General features: G+C 31.5%; 1 protein-coding gene across 3 annotated transcripts in view; it reads left to right on the top strand.

The window, feature by feature from the left end:
* The window catches only part of MS3_00004035 (uncharacterized protein), a 72168-nt gene that overhangs the window by 27021 nt on the left and 32830 nt on the right, over positions 1–12317 (top strand). The window contains exons 2-4 of one of the 3 annotated variants that reach the window (XM_051211924.1): positions 6207–6518; positions 8393–8598; positions 10993–11101. In XM_051211924.1, coding sequence (XP_051072042.1) covers positions 6207–6518; positions 8393–8598; positions 10993–11101 — 627 coding nt within the window. Of the gene's footprint in view, positions 1–6206; positions 6519–8392; positions 10537–10992; positions 11102–12317 lie in introns of those variants that run through there. The other 2 variants (XM_051211926.1, XM_051211925.1) reach the window with 2 other exon arrangements.

Below are 12317 nucleotides of genomic sequence, written 5' to 3'. Positions count from 1 at the left end.
ACTTTAAACAATTTTCATATTCTTCAGAAAGATAAAATACTGAAGAAAAACTGTCGTTTTTATGCTTATGCGTGAAATTTAAGAGATCATAGATAGTCATCCAAGCCTTGAATAAGACACTCATCAACTGGTCTTTACATTTTATTAGAATTTCAGTCCATATCACATTCTGATGAAAAAATCTTCAAATTGACAAAAGACCATCCAAACATTCATAGGTTTTATAAAGTAGCTAGAACAAAAATATTGTATACAATCCAATTACAACTATCGTATTTATGCTTAAAGATTATCAAGTAGGTATTCGGACATTTTTCATTAGGTAATTATTCACAATATATTTTAGATTATTCATAGTGAAAGAAACAACAACAATTTTATGTGATTTTAACATGCTTAATATGGTATCCCATTGTTGTGTAGGTTACTTATATCCATACAAGTAGTACATAACGGTGATCAGGCATAGAACGTATTTCAGTAGGTCGATGAAAAGTGAACGGGAACCGAATGCAATTGATATGAAAACACATGAACAATGAAATCTGAGACAATATATCGATGTTTGCAACAGGAACAATCAAGTTTGAGATGATAGATTGATATTTTGCAAATTAACGATTTATTATATAGTTCTAAGATTTTATTGAGATGCTTTGTAATTTCGTGTCAAATACATTCGATTGTCCCCACTCGTGTTCGGGTTTACTACATTATTATTTGTTTATTTCATATGACGTTTATAAAGAGAACTTTTAAGAAATGAAATACTTTTTCACTTGAACTCTTATCCATATATTAGTCATAAATCCAATAGTTACTTAGACAGTAAAAGTGAATAGATCTAGAACTACCATTGATCAACACATTTATCCCATGTAGTAATAGGAACACAGGTTTTTTTATCTCATATGTTTATATTTATATCAAACATTTATATATTACTAACAATCCCAATAGGTTTTACCCTGGTTAATACATTGATTATAAGTTAGATGGAAAAGTAAATGTTTTTTAAATTATACTGTTTACTTGAACAAAATATCTTCAATAATATTAGATAACTTTAGTTATATAAAAGAATTCACCAATATATATGTATATATAGACATAAACCTTTTACTTTACATTACATAAATTGGTAACATTTTTTATGCCTGTGTTTTAACCAAAAGTCACAATAAGATTCATTTTTAGTTTTTATTTGAATTTTTATCATGAAGGTAATAGAATTTCTATGGGATATGTTTTGTGACAAAGAAAAAAGAACGTTGTTTCCCCCAGTGTTTCATCTTGAAAGCTGATTGAGAGTTGAATATATATGGATTAACTGAATAAAAATCTTAATATGAAGATTATGATATAAAAACTAAAGTAGAAGCTAATAGATAATATACATTATTGAAAATCACTTTAAGAAATGGTAGGGAATAGTTCAACTATCTATCATCCTAGTAAGACTTTTTTTTAGTTCTTTTGATAATATTTAGTTTGTGGATTAATAAAATGAAAACATATGTCCATAATTTCTTGATCCATTTTAAGAAATAGAATTAAACTAACTTTATAATCAATTTCAATCGGTATGTTGTTGTACTTTTCTTTTTTCGAAAACGCCATCATACATGTCACTTACTTATTGAACTTTAAACATACAAGATACAATAAAGTTTTAAATGAACAATTTAAACAGTAAATAAAAAGATGAATATTGACTAGTAATGAAATTCAGAACGTATGTTTTGTCCAATTTAAGACTCGTTAGCTGTATCACAAGTTTGATGTTCAGTTTGGTACAATACAAAGTGATAGAAAATATAAATTTATGAATTTTGTCTTTGAAAGTAAATCAATTTTCACTTCACTTTCCAGTTTATAATTAATACATTATTATAAGTTTTAATTCAAAAACATTACCAAGCTTTATATTTGAATTTTCATTTAAAGAGAGCAAGAACAAAGATTAATGTAGAAGAATATAAATTCAGTTTATTTCATTAGGTTTTCATCAGCTGCTTACAACCTAAAATATTTGAAAATCAGAGTTACGACAGTTATTGACATACTTATACATAAGAGGGTGATTAAAGATGAATATATGTATCATGATGTAGCGAAGATTTCGATAGAGTTAATGAGTTCATTAAATTTTGTTTCGAATGAATAAAGTTTGGGAGGGAAGGTTACAGAACATTGAAATAGTGATTAGAACTCATGGAAAAAACATACATATTAGACGATTATGTAATGCGTACTGCAAACACAAGGGCCAGAGCCTCGTTCTCTATTTGACTGTACTTTCTTTCTGCTGAAGTTAATGTACGAGATGCGTGCATAATGGCTTTCCCTGTTGCGTCCGGGAACTGATGTGAAATGACAGCACTGAGTCCAAAAGCTGAAGCGTCTGCAGCGACAATGATAGGCATGGACGGATCGTGTCAGTAATAGTTCAGAGCTTATAATTGTTTTCAGCTTGTAAAATGCAGCTTAACATTCTTTTGTCCAGTTCCAGCTGGTGTTCTTATCCAGAAAATGATTTAGCGGAGCGTGTATGTCATGCATAGACGGAACAAAAGTAGTAGCTAATTAGTCCCAGGAATGATCGTAGCTTAGAGATATTAGTGGGAGTCGGCATCAGTTTTATAGCTCGGATGTTTTCAGGATCTGGTCTGCGACCTGCGGCATCAAAAATGAATCCCAAGTATTTTACTAACTTCAAAAAAAGCTGACATTTTTCTGGACTTAATCGGAATCCGTTATCGCTGACACGTTGTAGTACAGATGTCGTGCGTTCTCTAAGCTGTTCTAACGATGTGGCAACAATTAAGATATCATCGAGATAAGTTGCGACCCGCGGGATACCCGATAGAATGGTATCCGTTAGTTGCTGAAAAATAGATGGAGCTGTTTTAGCACCAAATGGTAGGCGATTTTACTGAAACAAGCCACGATGAGTATTTATGGTAAGTAAATCTCTCGAATCCTCAGCCACTTACACTTGTTGATAGGCATCAGTGGGATCCAGCTTTGCAAAGAACTTCCCACCATTTAACATCGTGAACAAATCTGCAGCGACTGGCAGTGGGTAATGATGCTGTTCGAGAGCTGCGTTAAGACCTGTGGAAAAATCTGCGTATACTCGGATTGTGCCATTAACCTTCCTAATAACCACAATGGGTGCTGCCCAGGCAGAATAAGAAACAGGCGTAATAACTCCCTGTAGTTGGAGGCGGTTAAGTTCTTCATCAACTTTCGATAATGCTGCGTACGGCGATGGTCTCTTCGGACGGAAGACAGGTTTAGCTCCAGGTTTCAACCGAAGTATTGCTTTCATAGCAGTGCACTGACCCAACACAGGCTGGAAAATGGTTGAAAACTCCGTTATTAGTTCTTTCGAATATACTTCAGGTTCATGAGGTTGTTTCACCAGATGGCATACAGTGCTTAACGGAACGTCAGCTAAATGTAGCCGGTCAATCTAGTCTAAACCAAGTAGATTAAGATCAGCTGGTGTGATGTAACATACCCCGGTAAACGTCGAATCGCGAAAAGAAACTTTACAATCTAGTTGTCCCAACAAACGTAGATAATTAACACATGCCGCTCGAGGTTTCTGTGTTTTTGGCACCGTGCGTGGTCTTCCCATTCTGATCCAATATTTTCGTGAGAGAATTGTTACGTCAGATGCAGTGTCTATTTGCAATGTAGACGAGCGCTCATTAATATTAAGGGTAATAAATTTCCTCTCACCTGGGGTTGAGTTCTGACAGCTTGCTATTAGACTCAACGAACTCGTGTTGGATCTAGGCCTAGGCTTTCTTGTACCTCTGGAGCTGCTCGGCTTCTTTTTTCGACAAAAATCATCTTTATGACCCACCGCATTACATTTCCTGCACCGATGTTGTTTATATGGACAGCTTCGAACAAAATGCCTGTTGACCTGAACTAGATGTTTTTGGGGCAGAATTATGCGAGTTGGGTGGTTGCTGAACTACACGAACTTCAGTACGATCTGAACCACCACGCTGGACCATCGTAGTGTCACGCTGTAGACTGACTAGACGTTGATATTCGTTTGCAATATCATTAAGAGTTAGTTTTGGGTCTCGGTCCAATCGACTTAGCAAGCGTGTTCTAATGTCACTGAACTTCTGCGATTGAAGGCTGCAGACGAGAATGAGGACTTTAAATTGGTCTTCAGTAGGCGACTTCAACCGGGAGCGTTTGCATTCTCGGTTGACGATACCCACATGTGTGAGAAAATCATCATCTTCGTTCATAGTGAGCTTCAAACATCGATAGCGCGCATTGAATAGTGAAGAGTTATCTCCAAATTGTTGGCTCAATGACTGGACAGTGTCCGGGAATGAGAGATCGCGCGGGCTTAGAGGCAGAATTAGGTTGCAATACCTGTCTAGTTCAGTAGGACCCAACTTTTGAAGCAGCAAGCGGACCTTCCAAGCATCATCCTGGTTAGCAAAGTCAAGTCTGAATAAGTCTTCGTAACGTCGAAACCACATATCAAACGTGACATTGGATTCCGGATCGTAATGAAACTGAGCGATACTGTTAGCGATACCATCAACTGATGGTGCAGTAGTAGTAGGATTAGAACTGCTTGGTTAAGTATTAGACGTAAGCTTTGTATCTGCTAACATCTGAATAAGTTTCATCTGCTGCTCAAGTATTAATTCAAGTTTAGAAGGATCCATGTTTCCGAAGCCACCCTCGCCAAATTTGCTAGGGTTGAAGATATCACGAGTTCACTTAATCTGCGAACGAGAAACAAGACTCGGTGACCAAAGACCAGTAAGCTATCTATTGATGCATCCCAGCCCCGCTAACTAGAGGGAAAAGTTCAAGCTTGGAATGGTGAAGTATATTCTGAAAACAGCCAGAAACGAGCGATAACAACAAACACAATTCAAAACGTGTATATACAGTACAAAACCGTCCTTGGGAATAGTGACCAAATAGCATGCCAAGAGACGCAACGGACCAATAGCACTTAAGGTATTTCCCAGTGACAAATACGACATGAAAGTGAAAAGAGCACCATTGATGCGAAAACAAAGAAATTTAAATTTTCTAAATAAAATTACAAAATTACGTCCTTTCTCAAGTGAGTTCTGGGGATCAATTGTCCCCAACATATTCATCCTTAATCACTTTCTTATGTATAAGTATGTCAATAACTGTCGTAACTCTGATTTTCAAATATTTTAGGTTGTAAGCAGCTGATGAAAACCCAACGAAATAAACTGAATTTATATTCTTCTACACCAATCTTTGTTCTTGCTCTCTTTAAAATAATAAAGGGAATTATGTGTATGAAATTTCTATTTAGTTCTATTGAATATACTTCAGTTATTCAGTTAACAAACCAGAAATGTATATCAGTCTATATTCTCTTTAAAAAATTATAATAAAATGAAATATTACTTAGATTAAGCAAAATACTACTGAATATTTGATTTATAAGTAAAATGTATTGTTATTGTTAAATTAATGTAAAACACCTACTTAATGATCTACAATACATTTTGTGATTACGATAAATCTATTTAAAGAAAATCAAGAGCAATGTAAAAAACAGGTTTCAATATCATCTATTGCTCTCCGATTTGAATGAGTTGATTTTAATAGAAAGTAATGTGAATAGTATTATATAAGTAATATAAGTAATCCATAGTTTGGTTATTTCTGTTGCCATACCGCTTGCAAGAGAAGAATTTTCATTTCAATAACGTATCTTAATTAAGCACAATGAAGAATTTTCAATGAAATATTCTTTTAAATATCCATCTCATTAATTTTTGTGTTGCAACATGCAAGCAATTTCAATTTTGAGGCAAAACGATTTTAAACAAATTTGATGAAAGCATTTCGATGATTTATACTAAATGATTAATAATTCAAAGAGTAGAGAAGAAAGCTTACTTTCTTTCAAAGTTAAGTATAACTTTAATTATTTAAGTTTCCTGACAAAAATGATTTGGTAACCAGTAGTTCTTTAGCTGAAGATTTGTTGAAATGACAGTGTGGCTGTATTCTTTTATGAGAAAGAAAACATTGAGTTTATGAGTTAACATTACATCCCAAACATAGAATAATGCATAATTTTAGTCGACATTATTATGTAACTATTGTAATAACTTAATTAAGTCACTTGTATTCTTTTCTAATTTTTTATGTCTGAATAACAGAAGATGATATTTCAATGGCTGGTGGTGACAGAAACTCTGAACCTACAATTGTACTGAATCCCGGAGATCCTGGACCATTAGATGTGAATTTTGGAGAATTGCTTTATTCTCGTTGTTCAGTAATTGATAGTAATCAATATTCATACAGATGGATACAACGTGCACCTGATGGGACTATAAAAGAAATATCTTCTGATGCTAGACTTTATATAACGAATTTTGGACCGGAACATTTACAGTATCCATTACGATGTGAAGTTACGCGATTATCAGATGATGAAACTTTTGAGAAAGTTTTAAATCTTCGACTAGGTAAGTTAAACGTTATTTCATTATTATAAATTATTTATATATCACTTATTCAAAATGGTTTACAAATCAATTTCAACTATGTTTTGATTAGGTTTTCTTTAATTCAAGTAATTTGGCTGGAAATTACACCTATGAACCTGTATAACCGGCAAATCGACTTAAGATTCTCCTTATTCATTAAGTTGCTCAGAATATATGAAAATGTAATAAATATGATAATGAACTTTATCACAATGTTATCAATCGATATGTATTCAAAATGCTTTTTAACAAATAATCATTTTCAGAAGGGATTTTGTTAAGATTTTAGTCATTTAATAATTGAATTCATGAGTCAATTAAACCTAGACCACCATGGAAAACCTAGAAGCACTAAATGGCCGTTTCATTCTCGTATGAGACCTTTCAGCAGTGCGCATCTACCATCCCGCAAATGGTATTCGAACCAAGAACCTATCAGTCTTGCCTCTGAAGTAATCGGCATCCAATGGTCGTCTAGTGCTTCCAGGTTTTCCATGATGTTCTAGCTTTAAATGACTCATGAACTGAACTATCAAATAATCATTCACTATTTAATCACATTGAAATTACTCCTCAAAACCGATTAAATAATTTACATTAGTTCATTAATATCAAAACATATTTTTTTTAACAACAACAACAAATAAGTATTTCTATATTATTATCTTATAGAAAATTAGGTTAGAAGGTTATATTACGATTGTATATACATACAATTTATATAAACTACATTAAAGTAGATGTGTTCGTTTTGTTTACTATTAATTTAAATAAACACCAACAAAATATTGGTATATCATAATCAACTATGAAAATTATAAGGTTTCATAAATTTCAAATAAATAACCATTATTTTAAACAATCATACATTTAATCGAATAGTTTCATAGTATTTAGGTACCAAGGTTAATATAAGACTTTAAAGAGGAAGAAATGTATTTATAAAATCTTATCGAATAAATTTCGAAGAAAATTCAACATTTCGCCTGGCAATCCCTTTTTTTCTTTGAAAAAGCATGGATCAGATTGTCAGATGAAATGTTGGATTTACCTCGAAATTCATTCGCTAAACGTTTACAAATACATTCTTCCTCTTCAATCTTATATTTAATCAATAATATATATATATATATATATATATATATAGCTTTGATGATTTTGATTTTGATTATTACCCTGAAGAAGTCCAGATAAGTAAGCTGGACGAAACGTTGGAATTATTTAAATTTCAATCGCTGAGATTATTTCAAATTATAATTTTCACATATAATGATATACATAGTAATGTTTTTTTGAAAATTAAAAATAAACAACAAACTTTATAGACAAACAGTAATATGGATAGTAACAACGAATATAGTACTAACATGAATTTATCAAAATAGTTGAACTGAATAACTCTCTGATCATTATTTACAATATGTACTAACATTAAATGAATGTTTTAGTTTACTATCAACATTTTCTAATGTTTGTTTTGAAAAAACAAAACTGTTTTCTTTATCATGTGAATGTTCTAAAAGAAATATACATGTATATATATATATATATATATATATATATATATACATTTATTCATTTAGGCAAAAGATGATAATCATCCCCTATACACATAATTCATTTGTGATCTTACTAACTGCATGTAGATTGCATGAAATTAATTTTACTAAATTTGAAAAGAATAAAGAACCATTCAAAGTACCAGATCATGAATTTGGTTGACAAGTTTTTCTTTCATTTGTCATCATAATTATTACTAATTTATCATGAAGTGATCATTTTATAATAATAATAATAATAATAATAAAGAGAATTGTTTTTTCATATTAGAATGTATTTTATTAATTATCCAGCATCATCAGGTGAACTAAGTACTGATGATGAATATAAAACATTAAATTTAACTATCAAACCATTACCGAATGAAGATTTTCGTCAAGGAACTATAATGAGACAATGTTTATTTGAAAATGATCCTGAAATCAATGAATTATTTGATTTTCGTTGGATTGATCAAAATGGTCGTATTGTAACTAATGGTGATACATTGTATTTATTGGTGGGTTATCTATTATATTTCAGTTTCTTTTTTTTTATTACTTTATATGTATATTTCATTAAAACAAATAAAAAAAGTTTCTTTTTTTTCAGTGTTTACTTTCACTAGACAACAAATGATTCAAATTTTGGTACAACTAAACATTTTATGAAAAGAACAATAGTTGACATCATGAATCAATGAAAGCTAAACCGCACTTGAAAAATCTCAAAGCATTGGATGAATGTAACGTCCTCATGTGGGACTTAATAAATAATTTAAGAAAAGTTAAAATAGTTTAATATGTTCGGTTAATTTTAAAATGAACTAAATTTCATACTGTATAACATAAAATTTTTATTTTGGTAATTCACTAAATGGGGTAGCCATAAATCAATTGTTGCTTGATACATTTAAGCTGATTTTCCAGAAAACATCAATAGTTACATAAAACGTCACTTTTACATCTATCATTTGAATAATTCGTTGTATTTAACTAAAGTTTTAAAAAAGACACATGGTGCGAATTTCGTACCTTTAAAAAGAAACGGAGGAAATGTAACGATTAGATCTTTATCCTGAAAATCCTATTTAGAAATAAATTGATTCAGTTGTTATTTTATATTATGATCATTATACTGTGAACAGTTAGTTGATATATCACGTGATATCCACATTTACATTAGTCAACTTCTCAATTTCAGATTTGACGATAGAGCTATTCCAGTCATGATTGGTCTCTATTTATATTACCATGAAATATAGTAATGTAACTCGATCGATAGAATTCAATCATTACTAAAGAACTAGATATACATAACATTAATCACTACTCAGTAATCAATCAATTGCAAATTAGTGCTCTATCAGCTTCTAGACACTGTAATCACTGACAGATTATTTTTTTAAGAACGGTATATTTAAATTTGGATGCAGCTGGACGATCTAGACTTCGCATATGATCTGGCCCTTCTATCCCAAACGCAACAACAAATGCAGGAGAAGACAACCAGTGAAGCAGCAGCCTCAGCAGCAGTAGGTCTCAACATAAACAAAGGGAAATGTAAGATTCTCCGATACAACACAGCATGCACCAATCCAATCACAATTGACGGAGAAGAGTTGGAAGACGTCAAAACCTTTATATATCTGAACAGCATCATTGATGAACACGGTGGACCTGACGCGGATGTGAAGGCGTGGATCGGCAAAGCAAGAGCAGCATATTTACAACTGAGGAACATCTGGAACTCAAAACAACTGTCAACCAACATCAAGGTCAGGATTTTCAATACAAATGTCAAGACAGTTTTACTGTATGGAGCAGAAACCTGGAGAACTACAAAAGTCATCATCCAGAAGATACAAGTGTTTATTAACAGTTGTCTACGAAAAATACTTCGAATCCGTTGGCCGGACACCATTAACAACAACCTACTGTGGGAGAGAACAAACCAGATCCCTGCGGAGGAAGAAATGAGGAAGAAGCGCTGGAAGTGGATAGGACATACATTGAGGAAAGCATCCAACTGCGTCACAAGACAAGCCCTCACATAGAACTCTCAAGGCCAAAGGAAAAGAGGAAGACCGAAGAACACATTAATCCGGGAAATGGAAATAGACATGAGAAGAATGAACAAGAATTGGATGGAACTAGAAAAGAAGGCCCAGGATAGAATGGGTTGGAGAATGCTGGTCGGCGGCCTATGCTCCATTGGGAGTAACAGGCGTAAGTAAGTAAGTAAGTAATATTTAAATTTCTGATTTACACCTTTTTGTCAAGTTATTCAGATCATAAACACTTTACTGCAAGAAAGGTGTCGAATTATAAATGGGTAAAACAACAATGATATCTTACAAAAAACCTAACTGTTTAGCTGACAATATTCGTAACATCATAGTTTTTTTCTGTTTTCCGATGCGTTAATTTAACATGTTACTAAAATCTGTGTCTTGTATAGATTAGTTTGCATGATTAACATGATTATGAAATGATATTGCTTGCTTCATTATTACAATTGTTACATATTCTATTATTATTTAGTGTATTTCTATAATTATTAAATTAGTTCATTTTACTAACCAAAATATTTAACCAATTTGTTTTTGGTTTTTCTTCCCTACAACAATCATCATTATTGTCATCATGTATTCGGTGATCATCTCTCATTTTATTCATCTTAACTGTTAATACTGTATTCATCATCATCATCATCATCATCATCATCATCATCATCATCATCATCATCATCATCATCATCATCATCATCATCATCATTCATTCATTCATTCATTCATTCATTCATTCACTCATTATATCATACATTTATTGAAATCTATCGTCATAACAATCTATTATAATCCATTGAAAAACAAAAAAAAAACATTAAATTACCATAAAAAATCGTATTAAAGATTGAAGATCCGAGTGAATTGAGCAATTATACATGTGAAGCAACCAACCGTCAAACAGGTGTAATTTACCAAGCCAAGTACCGTGTATCTATGCTGAACGGTCAACAAGGTATGATGTAATAAATAAATGACGTGTGAAGACACCTAATCAAAGCTATTGAGTATTTATTGATAAATAAGAAGAGACTGATTTTACTTATCTTTTTTTATGAAGATGTAACAATTTAATAAAGTTTAATTTAGAATCTATGATTAAACGTACAATTTAGAAAGTAAAAGAGATTCCAGTATCACTTTAAATGTTATAAATAGTAATGTGTTTGTTCACTAAACTACCAATTGACAAGTTTATCAATAAGCCTTTGAATAAATAATTTCATATCACTCTTTGAATGGGATAATCTGACATTTATTGATTTTTATTTATTTATTAAGACATATAAACATTAGTACAAGGAAACATTAAGTATATATGTGCTACACAAATCATTCGATTTGTTTAAGGGTTGGAATACTCCTTAGGCGCCAAAATCGAAGCAGATGGTTTTCTTAGAGGGCCACACCGCTGACATAATATTATTTACTTTCAAAATAAGTTTTCAATACTAATTGAATTGCTTGTCGGAAGCCGTAAATATTACTTAAAATGTAGTTAAAATTGGCTAAAGAATCTGATTTGTGGTTTGACTTTAGGTGATAAACTGATGAGTTATTTCTAGTTTCAGATTTTCACTTCATCGACTTAAATCAGATAATGAATGATGTATATGTGGATATCTATTTCTTATTGTCATATCCCATCATATGGGAAATTAAACTAAATTAAAACTCTAAACATATTGAAATCAAATCACTGATTAATAACGGTTTATTTCATTTATATAAATGATATTCAAAATAGTAATTGTAAATAGTTACCTTAAACAACTAATATTTTCCACATAATAATCTATTCTACCGTATAATATCTATATTACTAATCAATTATAAGATGATATATGTTTATGGTTTGTTCACTATTATCAGTTTACTTGTTATGCATGAAACATTATTAACCTACATCAGTCAAACTTATATATATATATATATATATATATATATATATATATATATATATATGCACTGTTCATCAACTCTGTTCTAAACTGTTTTAAGTGTAAGTTATTGTGTCACTCTATACTAATCAAAATTATCAAAACGTTATAACAATAACCATCCTCCTCACAATCCTGATTGTTATTTCTGCTGTCGTCATGTTTATCATCAGTTTTTTTTATGTTGTTATTGTATACATAAATAATATTTTCCCTAAAACTACACTTTCA

Source organism: Schistosoma haematobium, chromosome ZW (genome assembly GCF_000699445.3).
Source record: "Schistosoma haematobium chromosome ZW, whole genome shotgun sequence".
In the NCBI taxonomy this organism is placed as follows: Eukaryota; Metazoa; Platyhelminthes; class Trematoda; order Strigeidida; family Schistosomatidae; genus Schistosoma; species Schistosoma haematobium.
Note: the sequence above shows the minus strand (reverse complement) of the source record. Positions and strands in the feature narration are given on the sequence as shown.